Consider the following 22,321-nt stretch of genomic DNA (forward strand, 5'->3'; position numbering starts at 1 on the left):
AAGATTTTTCAAAGTGGTAACTATGTGATCATAATCTTCAGGCATGCTCTTAAGTAACACTGCCATAGCATCATCCGGAGAAATAGGAGAGTTGATAGAAGCTAATTGAGTCATAAGACTCTGCATATAGTTGACATGAGCTGCCAAAGTAGTACCACTAGCCATCTTCAATTCAAAGAAAGAGATTTTAAGTGACAGTTTAGAGATGTGAGAGCTTGCACCAAAAATCATGTCTAGCTTCTGCCAAGCTTCCGAAGGAGACTCCAAGTCAGAGATATGGTGTATATAATCATCACCTAGAGCAAGAGCAATTATACCATGTGCTTTTTCTTCTCTAGCTGGATCCCTTGCTGGTTGTGTCGGTGTTGAAGATTCTCCAGCATTGGAGGCTATAGAAGCAATAGGAGTGGGTTTGACAAGTCCCCATAAGTTCTCCCTCATCAATGCAAATTTCACCTTCATTTGCCATGTATGGAAGCCCTTTCCATTGAACTTCTCAAGATTAAATAGGGTAGCCATGAGAGGGTCTAACCCAGATATTAGGCAGTGTCTATCTCTCTTACAAGGCAAAAATAACTGAAAGACTTCCAAAATATGAGCACTTGATGTAGCAAAGACTAGTGACCAAATTTCAAACAGTGATGCTTCTTCTTACAGACTTCATAGAAGTGGGTGAAATGTATACTTTCCAATCAAAACCAGGTCTAGCAATTCAAAACAAAACTGAAGCCACATTGTACTGAAGTTATTGAAAGCTTCAAAAGACCAGAAATGCTAGAGTAGCATTTTATGTAGCATCATCTTCAAAAGCTTGTCAAAACTGTCAAAACTAAAGAGCTAAACTTGGAGGGCTTATAGCTCACTCTTCAAAGCAAAAGAAAGGGGGCTTTCTGAGGCAAAAGAAAGCTGGTATACCACAGTAGATCCTCTGGGAAGAAGAGGTGAAAAAACGTGTCAGGTCGCCTTCTCTTCCTTCTACAAAGTTGACTGGTTTTTCTCTGTTTTCTCCTTCAATATGCAGCCATTGTTGCTCAGATTTCAGACAAGGTAGCCCAAGGTATGGAGAAGCTTTCCCTGAAAGGAATTAGAGAAAGAAGGAGCAGGCACAGAGAAAATGCAGGAAGAGAAATTGATGAAAACCGTGTAATGGCGACTAGCAGAGAGGGAGGTTCTTCAATTCCTTGCAGCCGGAAGTTTGCCCCTTCAAGGTGGATCTCCAGCAGGAAGGGCGTGGGAAATGGTTGAGAACCTGAGGAGAACAAGCTTAAGCAAATTTTTGGAAGAAGAGGGAGAGATGGTGAAGAAGAAGATGAAGAAGAAGATGATGATGTGGCAAAAATGGGCTCAAGGGGGATCAAATGGCTCTGATACCATGTTGGATAACTGAAAGGAAAGCAAAGAGTGGACACAAACTCATAATACTTGCATATCTTGCTTGTTGAATGAAGAAGAGTGAGGTCCTTAAGTAGGCACCTCATACATGCTCACTGACATCACTGATGACCTCAGAGCTCCACAATCATCTCCTCAATCTGCTCCTAGATTCTCTCAATCATCCTATGTGGCTCTTCCACCACCTAACTGTGCTTGTGGGCACCTAACTGTGCCTCTAGCACTCACACATAGAAACATAAGGTGTGCCTGAGGCATACACCTTGAGATATCCCAACAACTTCATTCAAGGCTATCCTCACTGAGCAAGTAGAAGGAATGTTTTCAAACAGAGTGCAAACCCATAGGAAGACAAATATGAGTTTGGCAAGACACCTTAGCATAAGGAAGGCAAATGTGATTCTAGCAAGGCACCTTAGTAAGAGGGCAAGAATCGAGAAACACCAAAGGATCTGGTAGGAAGTACATTGGAGAAAACACACATGCCCGCATGTGCACGTGCACACACACACACACAATAATATATACATATACATATATAGTGCAAACCCTTAGGAAGACAAATATGAGTCTGGCAAGACACCTTAGCATGAGGAAGACAAATGTTAGTCTAGCAAGGCACCTTAGCAAGAGGATCTGGTAGGAAGTACATTAAAGAAAACACAAATGCACAAATGTGCGCGCGCGCACACACACACACACACGCATGTAATAATATATACATATACATATATGTGTGCATGTGTGTGTGCATCATGCATGGGTAGTGCATGGATGTTAGTGTGTTTGTGCATGTGTTTATACACACATTCGTGCATGCACACTCGCAAATATGCATGTTTGAGCTAGAGCGCATTCTAACTGGGCTTGTTGCTCATTACAAAGCAAAAGATAGCCTCAAAGGCTTAGCCACAAAGGCTCACACAACTTTCTGCACACCCACACAAATATTGACCTACTCCACAACTTAAAACATCAAATAGACTGCCTATAGAGACCGCTTCTCTGCGTGGTCACTAATAGCTCGCAAACCTCCTATCCCTAATTGTGTGGAGAGGTCAAGGGTTGTGTTCCCTCCCTAGAACCATGGAGGTTGACTCTCATCACTGCCTAGAAACTACGAGAGTGAGGGTGCTCCTCCTCCTTTGTAATTCTTTGCATGCACAAGAGCCATGTGGACTACCATGTCTAACCACACCTCTAACACTAGCTTTGTAGATAGCCTCATGAGGATGAGCTCTCATTATCACCAACAACCATCACCTAACCTCTCATACATACTTGTCCTATTTTTGGCATACTCTTCACAGCCAATGGTGTCAAACACATAGTAATGAAGCTTCATAATGGGGTTGAGTTAAAGATCACGAGGGGCTAAATACTGAATTTATTGCATATGGAATATCACCTATCATATCCCAAAAGGTTATAAAAAAAGGAGTAAGACCATCGGAACCCTCAGCCCACCCACTCTCACCGATATGCATTGAGAGTGGGCGAGCTGAGGGCATCGGGCTGAGGGCATACCAAGAGAGGATTGCATTAGTACTCTATGTGATAGGTAAGAGATAAAGTCCGAGAGCACTTTGCTTTCAGATGCCCTATGTATTATGAGATTTGAGGTCATTACCATTGTCTCTTCAAGGATGGTTATGAGCCCCTCTACAGTTTCCTAGCTTACCCAGATCAAAGATGCTTGATGACTTTGATTCATTAGGCCATTCGACACAAAGAGCAATTGCTTTGGACACATAGGCGAGGTGTGGGTGCACAACTAGACTCCACTCAAAGCATGATCAATGAGTATTTTGGGCAGATAGCATGGACCAACAGGCCCTAGGGGATAGTGAAGCCGGCATCTAGAGGGAGAGACATGCTAGATTCACTAGCAGGTTGATGCAGAGATTAGGCTTGGGGACCTTTCCTCCATGTTCATCACACTATAGGCAGGGCTGGCAAGGGTGACAGTAGCACTCGTTCGACACATGGTCACAACAAGGAGACTAGAGCAGACCACATATTAATTGTCACCATCATTTTATTGCAGTTTTTATGCCACTACAACCCTATACACCATTGGGCTCCTCACCCTTGGGCTTGTCCCTTTTGTTAGCTTCCAAAGGATCATTGTAATGATGCCACACCAACAGTTTCTAGGGACTCATACATTTTCATGTATTAGTGTTTCTACAATTATGTTGTATTTGTCTTAGGTGTTGTTAATGCCTACTAGCAGGTTCTACCCACATAGCTCATTGTGTAAGGTTCTTTCAATCTCATAGACCTTTCTGTTTTTTGAAGAGTTTTAATAAACTCTCTCTCTCTCTCTCTCTCTCTCTCTCTCTCTCACACACACACACACACACACACACACACACACACACACACACTTCCTACCCCTTCCTCCATTTCATTTAAACCCTGGCTCCCTTGTCTTCCCACCTACAACCCCCCCCTTTATTTTTCTTTAAATCTCCTTTAACTCCCCCCCCTTTTTTCATCTTCCTTTAATTTCCTTCTACTATTTATTAATCTTTTAGCTACCCTTTAAAATCCCCCCTTACTGTTCTTTTATAAAAGAATATTTTTCCCTTACCCCCTTTTTTTCCTTTATAATAATTTTTCATTTTTTCAACTTTTAGTGTCCTTTCCCTTTTATAGTTTACTCCCTGTTTAAATATATTTCTTATTTGCTCTCCCTCTTTTTTCAATTTTCCTCTCTAAAAACTTTTTTAACTATTTAATTAATTTTCTTACTTGATCTCCTAATTTACCATTTTTAACTTTCTCTTTTATTTTTTTCAATTTTCTAAGCCTATCTTAATGTTCAATTTTATCGATCCTACCTTTAATAAAGAACCCCCTCCCCACAATTTCTACGCGCCTGCTCTATTCTAGTTTTTCTAATATTAAAATTTTCTATCTTCTAAACTTATATTATTATTATTATTTCCTTATCCTTTATATACCTGCTAGCCCTTACTACCCTACCCTCTAGCTCTCACTACCCCGCTCTTTGTCCCCGACATACTATGCTAGCCCCCCAATTCCTCCTTCTCTACGCTCACCCTCATTATTTCGGGAGTCTCGCCTTCACCAATTACCTCAAGCTGCGTCCCCCTCCCTGACCCAAACCTCTTGACTACTCCCTATCTCCTCCTATTTAATCCCCCTCACACTCTCTTTGTTTCCTCCCTACCTTGTTCCCAGTTCAATTGCCCTCACATGTCCTTGTCTCCTAATAGTTCGCCCCACAACCCCCTTGCTCCATAGCTGTCTGTTGCGGGTAGTTGCTCCGAACCCCATGCTGCAAGCCCTCTAACTACGCTAGCTCGTGCCATTTTGACAAATTTCCCCAGCTCGGGCTACTGCTTCATGTCTCCCTCCATCATTACCTGTGCTTTTACCTCCTACTCGTGCTTCGGGCTCCTTGTACGAGAACCATCCTACGTACACCGGACGGCCAACATCCATACCTTTTTCTCCTCTCTGCGTCCGAGCCGCACACGTCACCATGGACTCACAAGTATGTTGTGCTGCCTCTTCTCCTATAGTGCTCTGTGCTGGTCTCAGACTACTACGCTGTGCTCCTTCTGTGCTCCTTCACTACTCGCTTCGTTCTTTGGGCCCTTAAGCCTTTTTCTCAACCTCCGCACTTTCTGCCATGTTTAAACCCCAACCACCCCCCCCCCCGCTCCCCCCTTTCCTTTTTCTTCATTTATTAGACCCCCTCCCCCCTCCCTTTTATTCGTCTTTCGATTATTAAAATCAAACCCCTTCTATACTCATCTTCCTGGTCCCTTATTGTAACCCCCCCACACCCTTCTCCCCTATTTTTTCTTTCCTTTTTTTCATAATTTCCTAGTTTCTACTAATTATGTCCTCATTCTCCCTATTATTTCATTTTTCTTAATTCTCTTTACTTTTTAAAAAAATCCTAAAATTTTTTTATTTTAAAATTGTTTTTAATATGCTCTCCCTAACTAAACCCCTCTTCTCTCCCTAACCAACTCTTACTCTAACCATTCCCCCGACTACCTGCCTCCCAACCGACTCTTCCTTTACCCTTCCTTTTGACTGAGCCATTTTGGCTATTTATACTCCCCCTACTAGTCTCTTTCTCCTACCAACTCGTAGCTTCCTACTCCTGCCTCCCGATTCCCTGCCTCATTGCTCATCCCCATGGCTCCCTCAACTCCCAAGCTTCTTCCCTCATCTTTGGCAGATGCTGCTGTTTGCGCCTCTCTGTCTATGCCCGCTATAGTGTCTTGCCTCCTGGTTGTCCCTGTTGCTAACTTCATGCTCCCCTCTTCATTGCACCATAGCCTACATCACGGCCCATTAGCACCTCTACTCCATGCTCGTCTGTGCCTTTCTCCTCCCACTGCCTACGCTGCACATCCCCCCATAAATGGGTCTACTCACTCACCATCTCATTCCCTTTTCTGTGGTCTCTATAGCCTACCGACTTGCCAACGAGTGGCCTCCATTTACTTCTCTTCCCTAGGCTCGCTTTTGAACCAGTCTCACTATCGTCGACCCTGCTCTCATTGTCTACCTTGCCCTTTGGCCCAGTTCTCTTTGACTAATTTTACGACCAACCCCGCTCTATACAAGTCAAGTACTAGCCTTTTTAGGCCCTTTTTCATTTGTTAATGTCAATCGGGCTCCTCCCCCCCACCCCTATTAAACTTCCAAATTTTTAATATTTCCTCTCTTAAAATAAATTCTCCCCCTTTTTCTTATTTTTTTCTCTTCTAATCTAATTTCCCTTTGTTTAAACTTTTCGAAAACCCTTTTTTCCCCTTTCCTCTTTGCCAAACACCTTCCTTTTATACTCTACTTAAAACCATCAGATTAATCCTCTCATTCAAAGATAGCTACCTCTCTTTATCCTTCTAGTAGTTAATCTAAATGCTTATACTCTCTTTATTGCTTTTTTAGCTAGAATTTTGTTTCCTCTTAAATCTTTTTCCCGCATATTATTCTACACACTATTACCTCGTGACCAAATACTCATGTTTTGGACCTTTCTAGACCTCTTCCCCCAACCTTATCTTTTGAAACCAATATTTTTCTTTTTTTACTTCCCTTTTGTTATCTTGCTTTTTAAATGCCTCTTCTTAGGAACCCCGCCCCCCCTCCCTTTTTTTATGATTATAAATTTCTCTCTTTAGTTTTTAATTACCCTCCTTCCTTTAGATTTTCCAGTTTAAAATAGTTCTCTTCATAACCTTTTTTTAATATACATCTATGTGCTTATTATCTCTCTTACTAATCTTAGTGTGATTAAATGCTCACATTGGTCTCCTTTCTTTATTATTTCCCATTTTTTTCCTAATGGTTACTTTAATTAACTTTACACTTGCAAGTTCTCACTAAGCTTGATTAGTCCGAGGCTAAGTGTTAATTTGTGACCCTGATAACAAAGGAAGGGTGTTTATGACACCTGTCTTCCCAACTAAAGTTAAAGCTATTTCTTACCATTTTTCTTGTTGTATGGTGGCAGGTATGCAGACTCCCCTCTTCAATAAAAGTGATGCTTGCTAGCACTTATCAAAGCTCTACTTTTATGCAGTTGTCCAAAATCATTTTTACAAACTTACCCACCACTTGGTAACTTTTAGGGGTTCACCTACTTGTTCAAATACTTTTCCTTTAATGCAATAAGTTTTCTCGTTCTATTCCATTCTCTAGCTTCACTCTCTGGTCATTTCACTATGCAAAGGGGTGTTGTCAAGTCTTCCACACTATCCTCTCGGTCTTTTTCCATTTACGCAATTAAATTCATTTACCTTATTGAAAAAGACTTTTTCTAACCTAATCCTTGACTTCTCTTAGATTCCCTCTATCCACTTTAAACACCTTCCAATTTCCCCCTAATCATTTCACCTTATTTTATGCCTAATTTTCCCTAAAATTTCTCCTAATGTTTTGGTACCCCCTCCACTTTTTTCTCCTAATTTCCTTTATTTTCCTAATCTCCTAATCTTCCCTAATTTTTCCCTATTTCTTCATGTTTTTCCTGAATTTTTCAATTATTTCTCATCTTTAATTTTTTATTTTCCCTATTTTTCTCGTACCTAGTTTTTCATACTAATTTCATTTTAATTTATTCCTAGATTTTTACCTCCTGCTTCCTTTTTTTATCTTCAAAATTTTCCCTAATTTACTCCTTAGTTTCCCCTCTTTGTTTCCAATCCTTTTATTTTTCTATTTTTCCCTAACTTACTTCTGATTTTTTCCTAATAAATCCTTTTCCCCATTTCTTTTATTTTTTCTTCCCCTCCCCCCCATCTTCCCCTTCCCCCATATTTTCCTCTAATTTGTTCCCTTTCACCTCCCCTGCCCCCCCTTTTTTAAATTTTATTTCCTAAATTTTCCTATTTTTCTCAAAGTTTTCCTATTTCTTCACTAAAGCCCCCTATTTTCCCCCTAACTTCCCCTATTTCCCCCCCTAATTTCCCTAATTTCCTCCAAATTCTGCCCCGTGTTTTCGCTTATACTAGCCTAACTTGTAAATTTATTGTTTAACATTTGTTTTTATGGCTTAATTCTTAGTTCATTCCCCTACTTCCCCACCCCTCCCCCCCTTTTTTGAATAAAAGTAATACACAAAATTTTCATTGTACCTTCACTTTATCACTCCCATGATTCCCTCAACTTAATTTCCTTTGTCCTACACTCCTTCCCTGGTCATACCATTTCCCTATACAACTTTTGCATTCATCTTTTTACACTTAGCTTGATAAGTTTGTGGTTAAGTGTTTATTTTTATTGTGACCCTGATAACTAGGGAGGGGTGTTTATGAAACATGTCTTCCCAACTAAGGTTTAGCTGGTTCTCACCATGTTTTTCTTGTTGGATGGTGGCAGGTATGCAAACCCTCCTCTTCAATAAAATTAATGCTTGCTACAACTTATCAAAGCAAAACTCATTTGTACAGTCATGCATTTTACAGTTAAAGAATTTTTGTTAAAATACAATAGTCTACTCTTTTGCATCCATTACCAAAATTGTTTTCATTTCACTATGAAACGGGGTTTTGTCGAGTCTTCACCACATACACACACCCCTCTTGCCAACCTTCCCTTCCTATCTTTCTCCCTCACCAACATTTTCCTCATCCCGCTAATCACAACCCAACTTTCTCTATTCGTTATTGGCTGTAGAAAATGTTGACACGAAACTTCATATAGGGAGATCATGTGAGACTCATTTGGTGTAAACTATTGGTGTTGCCTACAAGTTCATGGAATGTATCAGGCCATTTAAGGCAAATCAATTGGTTTGTTCTCGCCTATTCTCTATGCTGATTTATTCAAATTCTTTAAGATGTGGTGGTTGTGCATCTTCCTCATTGAAACACTTTGTATTCACACTTTTACATGTGTCTCTTTTGTATTAATTATTATCATCAAGATCATCATTGGTTTGATTAATGTTAATGCTCATTTGATCTAATCATTTTCTTAAATGTTGATTCCATGGCTTGGGTAATTAGTAATGTATATTTTGAATTTTAGTCTTCTCATTGATTACAGACCCCACTCTTTTTTGCATGTGAATTTCCTTTGTAATTTTATATTTGTTCCAAGATTAGGTTCAAATCATTTAGGCATCAAGTTAAAAACATCTAGGACCTAATAATATGAGCACTTTGATGGTCATTATGAATTTACTAGTTTCAAAGGCAGTGTATAGCATTGATTCGAGATGCAACTTAAGAAAGGAGTTAACAACTTATGTTGGATCAATCTCTCTCCCTCTTATGCCTTTCTTAGCCTTCACATCTCTCTCTCTCTCTCTCTAATAATCTATGGGGTCTCTCTACCAGGTGCCTATTTGACAAGAGTGCACAAGTGCACATGGGCAGAGGTAAATCAAGTGCTTGTGGATGCAAAACGATTTTCAAAAGGGTGTTGGGCTATGAGAAGGCAATTTTTGTAGGATGAAGCACACAACTGAATTCATATTAGAAAAAAATGACACTTGGAAATTCACAAAAAATCGTTTCCGATATGAAGTGCTAATAATGAAGGCAGCTAAATGTAGGGCAAATGACCAAAACTGTGCAAACATCTGCAACCCTAAGGGGTTGGAGTTTTGTGTGAGAAAGAAAGCAGAGCTTCGTGTGGCATTACTGTAGGTAGCTTCAACATGAGCTCTAAAGGAAGCAGTGCAGCTGTAGCTGAGTGGCGCCTTAAGCCCCTCTGGGATGCCATCGACTCCCGACAATATAAACCGGCTTTGAAGGTCGCCTCCACTCTCCTTAGCAAGCACCCCGACTCCGTCTACCTCCTTGTAAGTCCATTCCATCAAAAGCCCGTGCTCTTGTTGAAATTGGCAGCTGGATTCTCGCGATTTAACCCAGGCTACGTTGTTGCGGTCCCTCCCCAACTTCAGAAATCTGTTTTCCTTTCGTTGCATAGATCTGTAAGGTTCAACACTCTGACTTCACAACCAGAGACTATAATATTTAAATCAAGGCACACCACTTTGAACATTGGTGAGTGAGCAAACATTCTCGAACATATTATAAGAACCATGGGATTTTGACACGACAGAGAATGGAAACAGCCCAATTGTAGGTGAATTCGACCAGCGAAACATGGGCAAGCGTGGGATGATTCATTGACCAATCAATGCATTGCGAGACAATTGGAGAACTTGCCTATTTGCAAATTCTTACGTATCCATAAACCTTTTTTGTTGTTTTGTGTGTGGGATAATAATGGATTATTGTGTTGCAAGCTTTAAACAATTGGCTTGTATGAAAATGAGAAGAAAGCTTTGGTACGGTTATTTTCTCTCATAAAATTATCTGAAGTGGACAATGTAATTTCACTTGGGGCTGGCTGCTGAACTAAACAATGGATGATGACGATGATTTATGATGATTTCCGATGATTTACGGACGAGAACCAAAACACATGTTCTCGAGCACCTAAACAAGGCCAAGCCAAGCCAATATGTGCAGTGGAAATATGTGAACCCACAAGATCTCACACTTGATCTAGATCCCATTCAGTATATGCATACAAAGATGACAAACAAAGAGATATTGCAACCAAAGCATATATAGATATGTCCACAAAATAGGTACAAGGAGCTCTTACAACGTACACCTGCTCCATTGATGCTAGATCTGTGTTTCCAAAATTTTTAATGGCATCAGTGAAGCCGTAGGATTTGAAGAAACTTAAAGATAGATCAGTGACTCTGCCACCCTTGTTTGAAGTGCACATGTGTGGATCTTAGTTGCAAGGATACTCTTCTTCAAGGGTGCCAATTTTTGGGTCTTCTCTGCAAAGAACTTTGTCACCTCCTTGGCTCGAACTTTGAGTGGGTCTTGTCCCTTGAGCCAAGACCAAGCCAAATACACAGCAAAAAATATATGAACCGATGAGACCTCATGCTGATCTAGATCCTTTTTTTAAATAGAGAAAAGAAGTTTTTATTAATGCTTGAAAAACATCATACAAATCAGCTTTTGAGTGGAGCTAAAGATGGTAAGTACAAATGAAAAAACTGGCTGTCAAAAAACCAGCATGTTTTTGGAGAGCCCAGCTCACTGCCTAGGGATTTTGCAGAACAGGGGCTAACAACCAAGGTGGTGGTCTATACTTCCAATGCTCTATCAGTCTTGATGTTGAAGTATCGCACTCTTAGGTGGTGCGCAAAGTGAATATGATACAGCAACTAGGGTAGGTTAGAGGGACCTCTAGCCCTCCACAGCCTTATAGGCAGTGAGGGATCGTCTCTAACACTGGATTTGTGCAACAAAGGCATTTGCCATCTACCCGTATTTGCTCCAACGAAGGGCCGATGAGCAATCCCCCGTGAGCCAGCATCTAGAAGAAATAAGAAAGCTTCTGTAGTCTTAGAGGCCAGAAGTGGGAGATGACCTCCCGAGGAACATCCTGCTCAACCTAGTGGCGCTCCCTCGAGAGGTTCCAAGCTACTGCCTCTAGCTGAAGACACCATTTGATGTGAGTTGTATACGAGAAAAAGGGCACTTCCTCTACCCTGTTTGAGTCGACTGGCCAAAATCACTCCCTCGGGTCACATTCAAGCTCTCATTTTATGGCATCCATCCATTCCTTGTTGTCAAAGGCATCCTTGTGACATAAAGGTTCCTCATTGCAATCAGTAGCAACCAAAGCTACAAGCCAAATAGTTGCCATGCATCTGTTTATGCGCACCTCTAGTGCGGGCTGGCAAAGGCTCAGCTTGTTTGCTGTCCTTGAGTGTGTCCAAAAGCCATCTCAGGACTGATTTTTGCTGCCTAATGACAGCACTCTCCTGCGCAACTGCTTGCTCAATAGCATGGTCATCAACTGAAGACATATCAGGCTGAGCAAGAGCTATTGGTGGAGGATGGGCACTGCTAGAAGTGTATGGCACAACACTCTGCACTGGCTGCTTGTATCTAAAGAGAGGCAACAAATGTATCAAAGACATCTGAGGCATCAATAGTAGGCTGTTTTTGCATTCCAGCCAAGGTAAAGGCACATTTTCAGCGAATATAACATCTCTACTGACAATGACCTTGCCTGTGCTGGGCTGATACAACCTGTATCCCTTGCTCTCTGCGCTGTAACCAATGAATATGCATTTTACAGCTTTGTCTTGAAGCTTATGCCTCAGCTGAGATGGCACATGAGCATAAGCCAATGACCCAAACATCTGCATATGAGAAATTTCAGGTTTGCGGCCGTGCCATGCCTCGTAAGGTGTGATAGTCTTCAATGCCTGTGGGTACTTGATTGAGCACATAGTTGGAGCACATGACGTCATCCAACCAAAACTTATTTGGCAAAGACTTCCCTTTGAGCATGCACTGGCTCATTTCCATCTCAGATCGATCTTTCCTCTTTGCCAGCCCATTCTGCTACGGAGTATAAGGCACAGTACATTGATAAATGATACCCCGAGCTGCCAAAAAATCAGAGAATTCACGGTACATGTACTCCCCCCCTTGTCAGTGCGTAGCACAAGGAGCTTGTTCCTGGATTCATTTTCAGCCATAGCAAGCCAATGTTTGAAGCATGAGAACACATCAGATTTGGCCTTCATGCCATATGTCCAAGTGAATTTGGTGTATGTAGTCATCCACAAGGGTACAAAAGTAAAGGTAGCCCTCAAGAGATGCTGTCCACATTGGCCCGCACACATCACTATGCACAAGGTGTAGTTTCCTGGATCGCATTGGCCCGCACACATCACTATGCACAAGGTGTAGTTTCCTGGATGCACCAACTCCTTTGGAAATGAGAAACGATGCATTTTGCTCAACAAGCATCCCTCACAAACATGTTTAACCGGTGCATGCATGGGTGGGAGAGAAATAGGAATCTGAAATTACAGATTCAGCCACCAAATTTGCCTCTATAGCAAGCTGTTTGTCGAATACATCAAGATGATATAGCCCATAAGAAAGTGACCCATTAAGTACTATGCTTTCATCGTCCCGGTTGTCATACACGGCACATCGATAACCATCTAAGAGAACCCGAAAGCCATTCAAGGATATGGCTGCAATGGAGATGAGGTTCTTCTTGATACATGGGACAAACAAAACATCCATGAGTGTGACCGTATCACTTGAAATTGAAGTGACCTTGACTTGGCCAAACCCTTTTATGGGATATGATGCATTGTTGGCACATGTCACTGTGCTTCTTGCAATAATTACAGTGTTTGCTGTTTTTCTACTTTACATCAGACGGGGCAGAATTAGATGAGCCTCCAGAAGGCTTTGGTTTGCTTTAATTTTGCCCATTCTTTCCCTTATTTTTGTGATTAGTGACCAAAGCCTGATTTGCAATTTGAGACTCTATTAAAATGATAAGAAGCAAATAAAGAAAAATATCATGAATCAATGATGGCAATAGATAGAATGTGCTTGGTCATCTCTACCATCCCATCTGACCTGGTCGGGTGTGGGAGGAGGGGCTGAGTAGTAGTAGAAGAGTGAGTAGATCCAGAGGTGGCTGTACAGCTGCACTAGCTGTAGCAAGAGCCGGAGTGGAAGGCACAGAGAGAGGTCGAAGGTTTGATCGTGAGACAATACCCCAAAATTTTTTGGCAACCACCAAATGTTTCACCACATGGGATAATTGGGTCCATCGAGCTTGTCCTTAGCGGAGAACATACCCATCCAATCGTTGCTTCCCATTGCAAAAAATTAAGCCTTGAAGCAACTACGTTGGCATGGCTATTTGCACTCACCACCACATCATAAAGCATTGGGTGCTGCCCCAAGGTGTGCCACACAATTTTAGAAGAAATTTGTAGCACAGGTGCACAAGAAATCTCACGCTCAGGACAATGCCAGCCAAGCTTGGATTAACAGGCTTCCAATCAAACTTATAGTTTGAGCACATTACCGCAGCTCCAATTCCAAGAAACTGTTGGAATGGTCACCTCCCCATCTGTAAGCCCCCATATGAGGAGAGCATGGGGGAGGTAGACCTGGAGATATTGGGGCTGTCACATGGGCAGCACATGAGCTGCCATGTGGACGCTGTCAAAGCAAAGGACAGGCGTACGGCCTGCAACAGGCCTCTGTGAAGGGCGTGCTAACATCAGCAGGGTATGGCCCCACTGTATGGGGCTGTATGGAGGCTTATCGGATCTGTACGGTGCTGGAGAAGGGCCTGGCAGAGGCACAACAGGGCGGGGGTTACCGGCAGCCTGGTCGGCCAGGCATAGGGCTGGTAGGGCTGGTTCCAGCCTGCCTACCATGCCTAGAAAATGGCAGGGCAGAAGGGGGATGGACCTTGCATATATAAGAGGGCATCAGCCCTTGAAGTGAGGGCCAAAGCCCTAGTTTTGTGGGCCAGGGGCCCTAGTTATGAGAGCCCTTTTAGGGCAGTTTTATAGCACCCTGGTAAGCCTGTTTTGGTCGGCCAGATCGAGGCTGCTGGTCGGTTTTTGGGGCAGGCCTTGTGCCCTATAGAAGGAGAGGCATTTGGCCTCATAACACATCACTTGGAGCAGCAGTTGGGACCTACACACAGGAGGAGAAGGGGGCTGACATAAGGCTGCAGACTGAGCTCAAGGTGCTACCCACCTAGGCTGGCTTCCGGACAGCAAGGTGGAAGGGATCTAGACAGAGAGTCTACATATGCACGAGGTAGAGCACGCGGGCTCAGAGATCTAGAAGTGCTTGGCATCTAGTAGGAGAACTTGTTGGTATTGTGTCCTGTCCTACTTTGTGGACGGGACGGAAATATAAAGAGGTGCTTCTATATTTGTCTTTGAGCATTGTCTATTTACTGGCTTGCACATCTATGCACATAATCACACCACACGCTCACTGTGTGAGCTCGTGGTCATTACTATCAGTCTTCCGTTGTGCGTACCCTCTGTTGGGTCATTTCTAACAGAAACACAGACCACCACCATTGTAGCAAGCATTGAAGAGTTCACTAGGTTGCGAGCACAGAATGTAGCAATAAAGACAGATGAAATCAACAGGCTACAAACAAAGAGCACTATACTCTAGGATCAGACTATGGACCCTAAAGCAGATTCAACATGGTGGATTGGCGATAAAGATTTACTTTGGTGCTATGGTTGGAACTATTCTCACGATTCCATGTGGGGATATATAAGAGGCGGATCAAATTGGGGCACCATGGGAGCAATTGAGGTTGTAGCGCGAAGGCGTTGGGCTCTAGTGTCCACGCGGTTGAGATGAAACTCCATCATTTTATGAAGTACGAGGCTCGTGGCAAGGGTGATAAAGGAGCCACATTGAACCAGGGGCAGGATGAGCCAATTGGATCTACAAAGGTAAAGGAATGTGGGGTACGATGAGCTAGAAGCTTATCTAACTGACAGTCTAGACGAGTGCATGAGACGTTGCAGGTGCTCATTGGAATGGCAATACAAGTTCTAAGGAAAATTATGCTCACGGTGAGATTGTTAAATTGCACTAGACCCCACCATGGTGGTTGGCCGATGGAGGGGCCCAGCTCACCAACATAGCAAGCAAGACTGAAGTTTTGGTAGATTCTAGTGACCTTGAACCTTCTAGTGGGCATATAATATGAAAGCTAAAATCATCAAAATTTTTGGAGGTAGTTTTTCTTGAATGGCTGGGAGTGGCCTGCTATTCCTTAACAGGAATTGTCTCATTATGAGCATGCACTCTTTAGAGGCTTCTGTTCCTTTTGTGGTCTTGTCAATCATAATCTTGACCTGTTGCTGTAATCTGCACACAAATCTAAAATGTAGATTTACACAAGTTACGTCATATCCATTCAAATTGCAACACCCAGAGTTTCAGGTTAACCATCCTCATCTACCTTGATGTGCTTGGCTAACAGGTTGATGTGACTTTGGATGTTTTGGGGGACCCTGCACCGGCCTTTGGACATGGCTCAATGGCCGCTTGTCCACTTTGAACCTCTTTCGCGTCTCCTCCCTTGCAACCTCCTCTTCAGACTCCTCTGGTGGGTCCTTCGAGGTGGCCTGTCGCGCCTAGGGGTCTACTTTGTCCTGGTTCCCTTTCCCTTTTGAGGCTATGAGACAGCAGGCTGAGGCTCTTGCTTGGCTCGTACTAGAGTCTCCTCATATGTGTCAATCTCGAGGCACATAGGGTTGATGGTGCTCTTCCGTGTGGTCTGCTTAGTTGGAGGATTGGGGCTTATAAGATCTGGTTAGGGTTTCTCTTTGTGAAATCAAAGAGGCAATTATTCAAAGTCTCTTTAATCCCTCCAGAAGAAAGGCAGCTTCTCTTCGTGAAATCAAAGAGGCAATTATTCAAAGTCTCTTTAATCCCTCTAGAAGAAGGGCAATCTACAGAGGCTAACGAAGTTTCATTTTATGCAACCCAAGTTACCTCTAGCAAACCATCCCTGGGGCAAGATTGGAGTTGGTGCATCATGACCAAATTGGATTTTGAATGTTTCTTTTGTTGCAAAGAGCCAATTTTTCTCCACTCCTCCTTGCATCACCTTTTGTCATGTGCACGGATTGGTATCTGACGTGTACTAGGTACACATGACTAGCTCAGGTTAGCCTGGGGAGGCTTAGAGCTAGGCAGGCTTGATTCTCGGGTTGAGTGGCAAGGGTACGAACTATTTATAGGTCTTCGCTATTTTTGGCGCTGGGGCCCAAGTCTATAAAAGGGGCCCAGGGGGTTTAGTTCTCAGTGTGCAGTTGGGAGCAAGTTTCGTTCCCAGGTGCCAGGTCTGTTCCTGGATTGAGTCGCGGACGCGCGCCTGCATCTTAGCGTAGCCCAAGGCCCAGTGGCAGATCCAAGGCTTCACAGCACCACCTGGTGGTATGGGACACCAGGCTGGTTTGGATCTGATTGGGAGTTCGTGCCAGTAGCTCAGCTCGTGTCTCGGAGGGGACATCTCCAGATTCGGGTTCACATCCCGTAGATGTCATGGTTGGGTGGTGAGCAGCCTGCTCAGTTCTCACGTGGTGTGTGTTTGTTTTGCAGATCAGAGGTTTCAGGAGTGCGGGGATGTGTCAGTTGGTATCAGAGCCAGCTCCTGAGGTAGGAACTTCTGATGCGAGAATTTTTGACGGACAATTGGTAGGGAAAAGGTAGAAGAAAGGAGGGAGAGTTTCGAAATTTCTGAAGGGGGCTGAGTGAGAAGGCTGTAGGAAGCAGGGAGTTAGAGCAGAGAAGAAGGAAAGAGAGGTGAGGGACCTGACAAGGGCTGCGGGGGAGGCGGAGTTTGGGACGCCAAGGCTGTACGAAAACTCGGCCAGGGCAGGGAGAGGCGTGATGTGCAGGAACAGGGTGCGGCCAGCCTGCGATGAGGGTTGTGTTTTTCGAAAAAAGCACCCCCTCCAAAGCACCCCATATAGATGGGGTAGGGTACCAGCCCAGCCATAGCTTGCAAACCGCTTAGCTGCGCCATTGTGTTGCGTGCCAGCCCTGCGCCAGCCATCCGTACAGTCACCAGTGCCTATGTCAGCCAGCTGTACCTGCGTCGCCAGCCATCCGTACAGCGCCTGCGCGAGTCGTCGTACCGCCACGTCAGTTGCTGTACGGCCTCCGTCCGCTGCTGTACGACCTGCGTCAGCAGCCGTACGGCTTACGCCAGCCGCCGTACGAACCATGTCAGCAGACCGTACGGACCACGTCAGTAGACCGTACAGCTGCGTCAGCAGACTGTACACATCAACAGTCCGTACGCTGCATCCGGCAGCGGGTTCAGTTAGATTTCGGGATTCGTGTGCTTCCGGTTCGCCAGTTTTCAGCATCTCCTTCCGTCAGCATCTCTTGGGACGGTTTCCCTCTGCTCCATTCTCCTTTTCGCGTCGGTTCAGTCAGTTATTTCTCTCAGCCTGTATTCAAATCAGATTTCAGTTATGTCTGATTCTGCAAATCCCGAGTTCACCATGGGAGAGCAGGATTTGGATTACACTCCTGTGGGAGAGGAGGATCAGGGTCTTTATGATGACCTGATTATGAAAAAGGCCTTCAGTGAATTTACCACTGCTCTGGATGGAAAATTCGAGCAGGTTAATGCAAATCAAACGGGGTTGACACAGCTACTCCAAGGGATTCAGGCGACTCTCACTCTTCTGGCTAGCACTGTGCAGGCACTCACGCATGTGGATGCCATGGCTTCAGTGCTAGGCCCGAATATAACTCCAGACCCTTTTTTGGGAGATCAAAAGTCTCGAACGAAGGAGGTAGTTGACACTTGGTTACACAAGTGGCAGGTACACTTTCAGTTCCACCCATACCCAGATGAGAAGAAGATCCAGCTTGCAGCGGGTTTCATCTCAGGTAAAGCGTTGCTATGGTGGAAGGAACTCCAGCCTAAGCCAGATACATGGACAGATTTCGAAGGGGTCTTCAGGAAGGAGTTTCTCAAGAAGGAGGATGATTATGATATCGTTGGCAAGCTTAAAGCCCTCGATATGTCAAAGTTAAACTTGTCCTTTGAAGTTTATCTTCAAAGATTTCGGGATCTGCAAACAAGGGCCACAAAGATGGATCCAGTGACCTTGTTAGATTTCTTCGTGGATGGTTTGCCAGATTCATACAAGTTGCAGATAAAGAACAACAAATGCACAACGTTGCAGGAGGCCATGAATTATGCGCGCATTTATGATGATACCATGGCCGGTGCTAAAGCAACTACAGTTTCCGACACGAGTGGAAAGAACAAACGCAAGTTCTTTCAGCCTCCGACTGGTACTGGGGAGACGAAGTCTACGGACAACGCCTCCAAGAAAAACTTGACTCCAGCAAAGAATGGTAAAGCCCGTTTCCTTCGTACTTTGAGGCTCAAGAACGAAGGACGTTGCTTCTATTGCGAGGAGCGGGGCCACACCAAGAATGAGTGTCCAAAGCGCAAGAACCAAAAGTTGGTGCTTGGACCGAAGCTCTAGGCGGGTACTGGTACCAAAGCCAAGGGAGCGAACCAAGTCTCGATGACAGGTATTTCTGTAAATGTCATTACCTGCCCACTTTCTTGTAATTGTACTTTCAATACTTCGTTGTTTGGTTCCCATGATCTTTTCCGAGTTTATGGAGAAGTTATGGACCAACAGGTTCACATTCTCTTTGACCCGGGCAGCTCTCACAATTTTGTTAATTACAAATTTGTGCAAAAGATGGGGCTGTCCACAGTACCTAGCGACCATACCTATCAGGTGCAGCTTCCAGCTGGGAAGCAGTTTTGGGATCGCAAGGTTGAAGCGCTTCCTATCCCGATTCAAACCTACACAGGGGCTCTTACATGTTATGTTATGCATTTGGAGCATGTAGACTTGTTGATCGAAATAGAGTGGTTTAAAACCCACAATATTCAGATTGGATGGACGGAGCATACGCTTTCTTTTGTAGATAAGGACACCCAATTTTGTATTCAGTGTGATAAAATTCCCTCTTCTCAGGGGCCTATTGTATCTGCGATGCAGCTTCGGAATATATTAAACACTTCTCATTATGATGTCTATCAGTGTGTTTTGATTCCGCTTTCTTCATTTGTTGTTTCTGTAATTAACAAGAATGAATTAAGTGTGTTTGAACTCCGTGAATTGAGAATGTTGCTAGATAGTTTTAAGGATGTATTCCCTGCTCAACTGCCGGAAGGTTTACCTTCAGAACGGGCAGTAGATCATCGCATAGACTTAGTCCCAGGGGCTCAACCTATCAGTGTACCACCTTATAGGATGAGCCAGGTAGAGGAGGATGAGTTAGCTACCCAGCTACAGGATTACGTGAATATGGGCTATATCCGCCCAAGTAAATCACCTTGGGGTGCACCTGTCCTCCTACGAAAGAAGAAAGATTCTTCCTGGAGAATGTGTATAGATTATAAACGATTAAATAAAGTGACAATTAAGAATCGATACCCTCTCCCTCGTTTCGATGATTTGATAGACCGTTTGGCCGGAGCGAAGTATTTCACTAAGATTGATTTGCGTACGGGTTATCACCAAATCCGTATCTATGCTAAACACATAGATAGAACCGCATCCCGAACTAGGTATGGTCATTACGAGTTTCTTGTATTACCTTTTGGTTTGACTAATGCTCCTGCTACTTGTCAGCAGATGATGAACGATTTGTTCAGGGATTTTCTGGGCAAGTTTGTTGTAGTGTTCTTAGATGACATCTTGGTCTATAGTCGAACGCTTGAGGATCACATAGGACACCTCCGGATTGTCTTAGTTCTTCTAAGACAGCATAAGATATATGCCAAGATGAGTAAATGTGACTTCTTTATGAAGGAGATCATTTACTTAGGACACAAGATTTCTTCTGAAGGTATTAGCATTGATCTGGATTGTATCCAGAAGGTTTTAGAATGGCCTATTCCTCAGACTATGAAACAACTTCGTTCTTTTCTAGGATTTACGGTATTTCTTCGGAAGTCTGTGCGTGATTATTCACATATCACGGCACCCTTGACAAACATATTGAAAGGTCGTGGACGCAGGTCTACCCAGCCGATCTCTTGGAATGATGCAATGAACAAGGCTTTTGAAACCTTGAAGTTTTCTATCAAGGAAGCACCCGTTCTTGCATTACCCGATCCTACCTGGCCTTATGTTTTAGAGGCCGATGCGAGTGATTATGCGATTGGGGCAGCTCTATTCCAAGAGGGCAGACCTGTAGCTTTTGAGAGTAAGAAGCTAGACGATACTCAATATCGTTGGCCCACACTTGAGAAGGAACTTTATGCTGTAGTGTATGCTCTTAAGGTTTGGAGACACTACTTGTATGGTTCAAAGTTCCTTGTATTGACTGATCATCAATCAATTAAGTATGTGTGTGATGGGTCAGAATTGAGGGGATGGAAAGCTAGATGGGCAGAATTAATGCAAGATTTTGATTTTGAAATACGTTATCGTAAGGGTTCGTTGAATAGTGTGGCGGATGTCTTAAGTCGAGTTAAGTTTGTAAATGCTCTGTCATTTACGGAAATATCCTCAGACCTATTTCAATCCTTGAGAGGGCTATACGCAACTGATAGTCATTTCAGTTCTTATTGGCAGAGAGTCCAGGATGGGAGCTCCATGGTTGACCAGGACTCAGGGATTGTGCCACCTATGGTACAGGCGGCGGGAGATCAGTGGATGATTAGGAACGGCTTGCTGTTCCGGAATGAAAAGATTTGTGTGCCAGATGTTCCGGACCTTAAAACCAAGATTCTTTGGGAGTGTCATGATGCTCCTAGTGCTGGACATCCAGGTATACATAGGACTCTGTCTCTTGTGAAGCATACCTTTTATTGGCCTAAGGTGCGTGCATTTATTGAGAACTATGTAGTAGGTTGCCGAGTTTGTCAGGTTACTAAGGCAGAACGCCTTAGAAGCGCGGGCTTATTACAACCTTTACAGATTCCAGGTAATAAATGGGAAAGTATTTCCATGGATTTTATTACTGGTTTGCCTCGAACGCGCAAGGGTCATGACTCTATTTGGGTCATAGTCGACCGTTTGACAAAAATGGCTAGGTTCTTACCTACTAGAACAACTATTTCAGGTGTTTAGTTGGCTCACGAGTTTGTGGACCACTTGTTCAAGCTGTATGGTTTGCCATCTGACATAGTCAGTGACAGGGACTCAAAGTTTACAAGTACCTTTTGAACACTTGTATTTGAGAAGTTAGAAACTACTCTAAGTATGAGTTCCTCGGATCATGCACAATCCGATGGCAGTACAGAGAAGGTCAACCAGTTGGTTGAAGACATGCTTCGGGCATATGTATCTAAGAGACAATCCTCATGGGAAGATTATCTACCTATGATTGAATTTGCTTACAACAGTGCAAAGCATTCTAGTATTGGTTACAGTCCTTTTATGCTTATGTACGGGTTTCAACCTAAGTCACCAGTTATGGTTGGATTAAAAGGGATTCAAAATGATGCTGCTAAGAACTTCTTGCTAGACATGCAGGAAATGTTGCAGTTTGCCAAGGAGTCTATTAGAAGTGCCCAAGATCGGGACAGATTTTATGCTAATAGACATCGTTCACCTAGAGAGTTCTCTGAAGGAACGATGGTATATTTGCGAATTCCGAAAGAATCCAAGAGCCTAAGTACTGGTTTGGTTCCGAAATTATCCCCCAGATACTGTGGCCCATTCAAGGTCATTAAAAGAATCGGAGCAGTTGCATATCGACTAGAATTGCCTCCTGATGTTAAAGTCCATCTAGTCTTTCATGTCAGTAGACTAAAAGAAGTCTTGGGTGTGGATGATCAACTTGTTTCTCCTCACGAGATAATAGAAGTTACAGATTTGACTTTTATTCCACACGAACCTGAGTGTATTCTTGAATTTCGTGAAAGACAGATTCGAAATAGAACTATCACGGAATACAAGATCAAGTGGAAGGATCGTGTTGAGGAGGATGCCACATGGGAGACATTACAAAACCTCCAGAGAACATTTTCGGGTTTTTTAGCGAATTCAGGAGTGAGTTCTTAGAGG

The 22,321-nt window shown here is 43.5% G+C and overlaps 1 protein-coding gene across 1 annotated transcript in view; it reads left to right on the plus strand.

Annotated features, from left to right (window-relative positions):
- The first annotated feature begins 9,458 nt into the window (after positions 1–9,458).
- LOC147897574 (Tetratricopeptide repeat (TPR)-like superfamily protein) overlaps positions 9,459–22,321 on the plus strand; it is a 121,951-nt gene continuing 109,088 nt past the window's right edge. Inside the window, exon 1 of the mRNA XM_087380642.1 lies at positions 9,459–9,697. Coding sequence (XP_087236768.1) covers positions 9,554–9,697 — 144 coding nt within the window. The 5' untranslated portion in view covers positions 9,459–9,553. The remainder of the gene's footprint in view (positions 9,698–22,321) is intronic.

This window comes from Dipteris shenzhenensis, chromosome 10 (genome assembly GCF_047967505.1).
Source record: "Dipteris shenzhenensis isolate YYH24624 ecotype China chromosome 10, Dip_SZ_1.0, whole genome shotgun sequence".
In the NCBI taxonomy this organism is placed as follows: Eukaryota; Viridiplantae; Streptophyta; class Polypodiopsida; order Gleicheniales; family Dipteridaceae; genus Dipteris; species Dipteris shenzhenensis.